The sequence below is a fragment of the Solea senegalensis genome, linkage group LG19 (genome assembly GCF_019176455.1).
Source record: "Solea senegalensis isolate Sse05_10M linkage group LG19, IFAPA_SoseM_1, whole genome shotgun sequence".
NCBI classification, from domain to species: Eukaryota; Metazoa; Chordata; class Actinopteri; order Pleuronectiformes; family Soleidae; genus Solea; species Solea senegalensis.
Window position 1 is genome coordinate 10214842 of NC_058038.1, and position 8751 is coordinate 10223592.

Below are 8751 nucleotides of genomic sequence, written 5' to 3' on the forward strand. Positions count from 1 at the left end.
TCCAAAATGTAACAAAAAAGTCATAGGTTAGTATGTCGTCCAAAATGTGAAAAAAAAGTCATAGGTTAGTATATCATCCAAAATGTGACAAAAAAGTCATGCTTTAGTATGTTGTCCAAAAATTGACAAAAATGTCATAGGTTAGTATGTCGTCCAAAATGTGAAAAAAAGTCATAGGTTAGCATGTGGTCCAAAAATTGAAAAAATGTCATAGGTTAGTATGTAATTCAAAATATGACAAAAGTCATGCTTTGGTATGCGTCAAAAATTGTTAAAAATGTCATAGGTTTGGTAATAATAGATCCAAAAATATGACAAAAAGTCATCTTTAGTATGCGATCCAAAATTGACAAAAAGTCATGGGATTAGTATGTATAAGTCCAAATGTGAAAAAAAGTCATACTAGAGTTAGTATGTAATAGATCCAAATGTATTGAAACCAAAAAATGTCATAGGTTGGTATGTGGAGTCAGATGTCTGACAAAAATAAAGCCAAGGATATGTCGTCCAAAATGTGAAAAAAAGTCATACTTTAGTATGTCGTCCAAAATGTGACAAAAAAGTCATACTTTAGTATGTCGTCCAAAATGTGACAAAATAGTCATACTTTAGTATGTCTTCCAAAATGTGAAAAAAAGTCATAGGTTAGTATGTAGTCCTAAATGTTCCAAAAATGTCATAACCAAAGACCATAATGAGAGGTAGGATGAGGCGTCTTTCAGTTTCTGGTCATTCTCACAGCGAAAGTTACTTCCACCACAGCCGTTCTCCCCCACTCACCCTCTGCATAAACTGTATATGAAGGTGGGTGGCAGGATCCAGATGGGAGAGGGCACTGCATGCACGTTCACGTCAATGCAGCATTTTTCTCTTTCTGTCTGTCGTGTTGTGAATCACCACCTCAGAGATCTTCGTATTCCAGGAAGTGGGTCCTCTGCAGCACCTTTACGTGGCGCTCGTAAATTTTGAGGGCGGGGCCGAGTCTGATAGACAAACCAGTCAAGACGTCGCTGCGCTGCATGAGGAGAAGGGACTTCCCATCGATTTCCTGTCGGTGGCAGAGTGAAAAGAAAATGTCAGTGTTTGTCACCAGTGAGTTTCAAAAGTGCCGTGCTGATTGTGAAAGCCTGCGAGGTGCCACCACGACACCATGTAGGAATGTAGAAATGAGTTTCAGTGCAGTCTGGGTATTTTCCCATTTCTTGTGTCCATGCATTAGCAAGCATGCAATACAATAATAATACACGTTATTTATGTATTCTTATGTAATACACCTTTCAAAACGCAGTTGCAACAAATATATAAAGCACAGGGAAAACAAATAAAAGCACAGAAACACAATGCAACACACTACATACAGCATTAACTGCATCTAAAATGCATTGGGTGATGGGATGTACTGCAAGTTTGGTTTTCATTGGGCATGTAGCGCCACCTGTGGCAGCTCATGGTGGCGCACCAACCTGTGCTCTGAAGGCCACAGCCTGCTCTGGGAAGCCTGCAGCAGAGAAGTAACTGGCTACGTCTGCCACCGTCCACTGCAACAGGTTCTGACTCATCTTCTCCTTCTTTACGGAGCTGCGCGAAGATGGAGACAAAAATCTACATGAAGTCAAAAATGATGAATGCCAAGCTTTTCTTCAGCAGGTTATTTTTTTGAATTGATTAACACTGTTTTTTTAAGTGTTGTCAGAAAATCTTTGACAAAGGAACTGAGGAACAAAAGGAAGCTGAGGGTGTTTAAAGCATTTGTGACGGATGGGGAGAGAGAGAGAGAGAGAGACATGATCTGAAAATGCAATAGTAACAAGTTACTCACACTTCCTCGACTTTCCCACCATTCAGGAGACCATCTTCAGGTGGTGTAAAGGGCGAAATATCCAACTTCTTTTTTAACGTACCTGCAACCAAGATGGAGGCTAAAATATTATACATGTTGTGCAAACTGTGCAACAATAAAACACTGATTTAATGGATATTATGACATACTCTGGGACAACACCATAATTACAGAGAGTATTTATTTCATTATCAGAATACACGAGTAAAGTGACAGTTTGACGTTTTCTTTATGTCAGTGAATAAATATTCTTCTAGTCTTGCTTCTTAGATAAACATAAACAAACATACAGAGAATGGCCACAGTTTGTCTTCAGGCTCCACTCTGTTAAAAAAACCCTGATGTATCCCAAAGCACAATGGTAGCTCAGTCCACATGACTCGCTGTAGACAGTGAAGGTGTAATGAATGAGTGAACATACAGCACACCTTACTTTACTTGGCCATTTTTTTTTTACAGTCGTTGAAATGGTTTCAACGACCGTTGTCATGTTAATCTTAGATAAACTACATTCAGGCCCAGAAAAGTTTAAGCACAAAGTGACGCACTTTTTTGGTGCAGAGGCTCGAATTTCTTTTGCAGTTGTTGAGTTGATGTCTCACTATGAAGGAAAGAAAACTATACCCACTGCTTTTGCGTTAAAGCTGGAGGAAACACACTTCTTTGGCAGGACATCTGGAGCCAACGAGACACGGATTTCTCGCGGTAATTCAAAAAAACCACACAAGTGCATTGTGTAAACTCGAAGAAACAGATGTTTCACCGACCGACCGGAGAACGAGTCGTTGATGTAGTCAAGTGAAATGGTTATTCAGAAAATAAAACCGGACGCTTTAATGTAGTATTGGTGTTTGATTTCAGGTCCCGCTCGTGCTGAATTGTGCTGAATTAAAGCATTGTGGTCCGTCGTCAAGCAAAAAGAGAACTCTTGCTTATTTTCTGCGTAAGCGACGGACTGCCGGAGCAACGACGCAAACGCTACCTCACCACCGCAGAAGCGAAACGTTGTTTTGAGCCTTACAGTGGTTTTAAAAAATAGTGATTTGTCTTTACGCAACTCCCCGTGCACTACCCCTTGTTGTACCCCTTCAGTTGAAATCGCAAAACACCATATTTCTCAAAAATCACCTGATTTGCACAAAATATGAACTCCTTATGATCCGAAAATAGACCTAGAATGTCTGTCACTCTGGATTTTTCCCTGTAAGTCCCACAGCTCTGGTATACATACAAGGTCCAGTGTCTAACATTTAGGAAGGCTTATTTGCAGAAATGACACATATGTATGGTTTTATTGTTAGTATTTTATTTATTTTCATAGCCTTGTTTATGGAGGCCTCCATTTTGTGCCACACTTTCTACAGTGCAGCAACCTGAACAGACAAAGCAGCCAGAGTGTGCATTTTTTCTTTTTTGTGCTAAGGCAGGAATTCTTTGGTTGTATAGCTTATTTTGTGATTCCGTGGCGTGCATGGGAAAGGAGGAGTCCTCCATTAATTACAATATTAGATGTTCCTTACACAGTGGACCTTTTAGATCTATCTGTGAGGTACACTATACACAGACAGCTCTACTGCCTTGAGTAATGCTGCAGCATTACACGACGCAGCGTGTTGAGAGTGACGAGGGAGCACCACCTGGACGGAAGGCAGCAGGACGAGCTTGTGAAAATGTTCAAAAGATCTTGAGTAAGCCTCGAGACAAGGACAACTAACAGCTAGATGATGTGTTAATTAATTAATTAATTAATTAATTAATTAATTGACTGGTTTTCTGCAAAGCGGACGCAAGCTACACAGCAGATTTATTAAAATATATATATATATAATTTTTTTTTTTTTTAAAGGGAATTATGTTACTCACAGTTGTCCGATGGTAAAGAGAGTGTTTGTGGCCTCCCGTCGGACACATTCCTGCTCTCATCCTGTGGACAAAACAAACGAAACATTGAAATATCAAGTGGGAAAGGAAAGGGATCAAAGAGGTCGGACACATACAGATGTTCTTGTTTGTCACAAATTACCAGTCGTGGTGCAGCCTTGCAGTCTGGCACCAACTGGTCACACGAAAGGCCGTTGTCCTCCACCTTGTCTCCATCCTCTTTCTTCACGTTGTTCTTTAAAGTGCAGAGGCTGGTGGTCACAGAGTGGATCACTGGCTTCATGGCTGCTTCTACTACAACACAAACCACACACACATCACACTGATGTCATACACACTGTCCACACTCTGATATTAGTTATTTAGTTTACATTTACCTGGGTGGTTAGTTTCATCAATAAGTTACAATTGGACGGTGTCTTTTGATATTACATTTGACATTTTTAATTAAACATCAAATAAATCAGTGGAATTCAACTCTACCCAAGTCATAATAATGAATTCCTCCTGATACTGCCTGGCTTAAATAAAATAAGACATGTCTACAGTCACTAACAATGTCCATCCACAATCAATCATCGAGATGGTTACAAACTTCCCCTGCTTATGTTCAACTAAGCATTAAGCTGGAGCATAAAACAATATCAGAGTGCTCATAATCCCGGGTATGTGCGTGTTAGACCGTGTGGAGCAGTTTTGAATACCTTTGTCTCCCTGCATTCCTGGGTGCTGGCGCTCCACTGGGCAGACAGCACAATCATAAGTCCAGTCATTGTGTGCGAGGGCCCTGGGGCTGGAGGGAGGCAAGGAGCTGGGCCTCTCACTGGCCTTCTGGAAAGGTACAGAGTCCAGCGCCGAGCCAGAGCCAGAGCCAGAGCCAGAGCCGGGTCCGGAGCCAGAGCCAGGCCGGGTGCCAGAGGGGGAGCAGGGGGCAGAGACTGCTCGCACAGTGGCACAGTGCACAGCAGCATCTTCATGCGTGTGCCCACCAGGGGACGGCCCCTCCTGTCCATCGCGACTTTCATCGGCCCCCTCCTCATCTGCATTACTGTCTGTGTCCATGACCATGGAGGTGTCAGCCTGTAAAGCAGAAGCAAATGTTCAACATTGATACCTCAACTGCAGGATGGCATAGGATATGGAATTGGGGGAGAGTGGGGAGCTACAGAGCTGAAAGTTAAATACTGCACATGACACAAAGCATTGTAAAAGTATATTACAACTTACACTACAAATCTCAATAATTAAATCACCATCAGAACGAGCCCTGAGTCTATTGTGGACACAATGTGGTCATAGTGTGTCACCACTGTTTGTCTGTGAGTGACATGCACAGTGGCTTTACAGTGTCAAGTCTGCTGTGAAGCTTTGTTTGGTTTGCAAATTAATTGATGCCTGATGCCGATCCACAGAACCTCACAATTTGAACATTAAACAAAAACACATCAACATACACTCATTGGCCACTTTATTAGGTACATGGTACACCTAATAAAATGGTAGGAGTGGCAACCGGTCTAGTCTTTTGCTGCCAATCTGCTTGAAGGTTTGGCGTGCTGCGTGTTCAGAGATGATCTTCTGCATACCTGAGTTGTAGCATGTGGTTGGTTATGTTGCCTTTCTGTCATCTCAAACCAGTCTGGCTGTTCTCCTGTGGCATCGAAGTGGCATTTTCACCCAGCGGCTCACTGAATATTTTCTCTTTTTGGACCGTTGTCTCTACACCCTAGAGATGTGTGTGTGTGAATAACAACCATGCCACTTTCAAAGTCATCAAAATAACCTCTCTTTCCCATTTTGATGATTGGTTTGAATGTCAGCACGTTGTATTGGCCATAACAACATGCAGATTTGGAGATTTAGGCAAATTGGAGATTATCTAAATTGACCGTGAGTGTGAGAGTGAATGGTTGTTTGTCTCTACATGTGGCCTTGTGATGGACTGGTGACCTGTCCAGGGTGTTGCTGCCTTTTGCCCTATGTCAGCTGAGATCCTCATGTGGAGGATAAAGCAGTAGAAGTGAGTGAGTGTGTGTATTGACCATGTCTGCCTTGTAATTGGCTGATGAGCTTTTTGTTGACAAGCAGTTTTACAGGCATTCCTAAAAAAAGGAATTTTGATTGATGGGGAATAAGTGTCAATTATTTTAAAATGTTTTATTCAGTAGAAGGAAAACTTCCTCAAGTCCATGATTTGAACACAGTTGAACCCCTGTTGTTTCTGGATGATATAAATCAAAGGGAGCAAATGTCACATGAAAACCTCCTCATACAGATGGAGGTAAATGACTGCCTGCCTCTGAATGCCACAGTCGCTCTCTGCGGTGCAGTGTATGTCACCTTTATCTCCACACTATTCAAACCAATGCACACTTCTTTTTTTGTGGACGGCGCCCTGAGTGAAAAATTACCTTGTACCTTGCGACTGCGTGTCCAGGCAGCAGAGCGCAAACTAAAGCCCGCCCCGCTCCTGTGGAAGAGAGCCGCTTGTACGGACGGCATTCATTCAGGCCAGCGCACTGCATTTCACACAACTTTCACAGACGAGACGCAGTCACGCAACAAAAACCCCGAAAAATCACCGAAGATTCTAACGACAGCCACGCGATTTTCATAGACGGCGTGCGGATGTGCTCGTTGCGTCTGTTGTAACACACACATGCAGAAAGAAGAGGCCGATGCGAGGCGTGTGTGCCTCAAATTTCCTCTAAAGTGCGCATGGAGTTTAGGAGCAGCGGTAAAAAACCTCGCCATTGTGTCTGTGCTCTTTAACGGAGCGCTTCAGTTCCCGGAGCTGCGCGGCGGCAAAAAAAATAAAAAATAAAAAAACGACGCACAGTCTATAACGCAGTCCTCCGTCCGCACAGCGAGAACCGAACACGTTCCACGACGGGTTTCATTTATTCATGTGTGTCTACTTTGACTTTGCACCGGGTCAACAATTCGCAGGAAAAAAAGAGAGTAAACCCAAAATGAGTCCGTTATCGGACACGTCACTGTCTACATTTCCCTCCCCACCTCCCCGTGTTCGGGTGAAACCTGGACAACAGAAGCCGAGGCAGTCTGCGCCAAGTGACCGAGCGTGAGTCTCTTCTTCACCAACACGGAACAAAAGTCAATTTGATCGCAGCTTCACCACGAATCACACAAACGCATCATCCGCCTTCTAGTTTGCGGCCGCTTTGCGTAAGTTCTGTAACCGCCCGCACCCCCTTCCCCGGCGTATGTGCCATTACTTTGCAATTATGTGGCTCTATGTCAACCAACACCAGCTGGCAGACATTACGAGGAAGAGATATGCGGTTGCATTGTGGGACCAAGGAGAGAGAGAGTGAGAGAGAGGCCATAACGACAGCTAACGCCAAGCGTTAGACGTGACCGGGCTCGGTTGGCAGCGTGTCCGACAATGGATCTAGGGGTTCGACTTTTATGCTCTGCGTCTGCAGTAGTCCATCGGTGACAAAAGACAGACGCAGTTTCCCCCAAAAAACTGAACTATGTCCACGTTCATGTGGAGAACTTTGGCACGGATGCGCTCGCTGGTCGTAATCGAGACAAAACAGCAGCGACGACGGGGCTTTTTTTTTTTTTAAAGTCCAGACGGAAGAAGAGGGGGAAACATTTCGTCATGGACCCATGATGAAATTTAAAACAATTGCGATTAGACATGGTTCTAGAGACCTCTGATGTCTCGCCAGTCACGAGTGTCCTCGTGTTCATGTGAAAAATAGAGAAAAACAATCAAACAACCCAACAATGTCCCACCGTCCCCCATCAGGCTCCGCGGTGTTTCAAGACTTTTTTTTTTTTATCTTCACCCACTCCCATACTGACAAGTACTTGACAATGAAAACACCTACTTCCGGTTTACATTTTAAAAAATAAAAGGGCCCTAGCGGAACCCTCTTTCTGGAAGATTTCATGTGAAAGCAAACGTCTGAAGCTTCCGGTCGCGCGCGACTCCTTTCCTGTGAACTTGACAGCCCCCTCCTCCCTCCGCATCCTCCTCCCCTTCGCTCAACGCCGAGTTTGGGGCTTGAAAAGCGCTTTCTGCCGCTGATAATGGAGGCTCGGTGGGGGTGTTTTTGCGGACGGACAGGCCCCACGCAACTTTTCGCGTGTTGAGTCTGGTCGCCTGCGTCGTCCCGTTCGAGTGCTTTCTGTGTAAAAATGCCACGCGCTTGACTTCACACGCACCTTCAGTCAACCCCCCTCTCCCTCCCCTTCTCCGCCTCGCTAGCGCTCGAGCGAGGTCCAACCGCCGCTCCCCGTCTGCGGCAGTTTTGGATGCACTTGCAAAATCACTCCCCCGTTACCACTCCCCGTGTGTACACGTTGGTTTTGAGGGCGATATCACGCAGCCTTGTTTTCTGCCCCTCATTTACCTCCACCTGTTAATGTGCTGTGATGTGACGTGGGCTCGCTTAAAAACAAACATGTCACCCAGTTCCTCGCGTCAAACAAACATAGAGGAAAAAAGATTACAAAAAAACACCACCACCGTACCTCCAGGTCCTCGTCGTCCTGCTCAGCGGGACCGAGAGCGCTGTCCCCGTTGCTCAGGTCAGAATGACTGGCTTCTTCTTCCACCGCGCTCCTCCTCGCAGCCGCCGTTAACGTGACATCGTCCTTTTTTCGGCTCCTCCGCTGAACCTTGGCGGCGTTCCGGTACGAGATTGAGCCCTTGTAGTTTACTTTCAACACCGTCTGCTCCTGAATCAGTTTGTCCAGTTCCGCGCAGGTTCGCTCGGGCTCGGACCCGTGTCGTCTCCGGACCATTCGGCAAATTCTCTCCAAGTCCGGCCGGGCTTTCCGTGACCGCAGCGAGTCGATAGTGTCCAGGATCCACTCGCGGTACTTGGATTCAGACATCTTTCTTCTCCTGCTTTTTCTTGTCCCTTTTTTCTTCTTCTTACCTCGGTGCGTCAACCTTGTGCGTGAGCCGCGGTGTTTTTTCGTGAGCCGCGGTTCGAGGAGCCCGAGTGAGAAGCGGAAACCTCGTTGAAAAGCCTCCTGCGTTTGCGTGTGCG

At 45.1% G+C, this 8751-nt stretch overlaps 1 protein-coding gene across 1 annotated transcript; it reads right to left on the reverse strand.

Moving 5' to 3' along the window:
* Positions 1-686: 686 nt before the first annotated feature.
* On the reverse strand, positions 687-8751 carry LOC122784783. Its single transcript, XM_044050126.1, has 7 exons — positions 8228-8751; positions 4426-4801; positions 3864-4015; positions 3704-3764; positions 1820-1901; positions 1464-1578; positions 687-1048 (listed from the first exon to the last, which is right to left on the reverse strand). The coding sequence occupies exons 1-7, from the start codon at positions 8591-8593 to the stop codon at positions 902-904; spliced, it is 1299 nt and encodes a 432-aa protein (XP_043906061.1). The 5' UTR covers positions 8594-8751; the 3' UTR covers positions 687-901.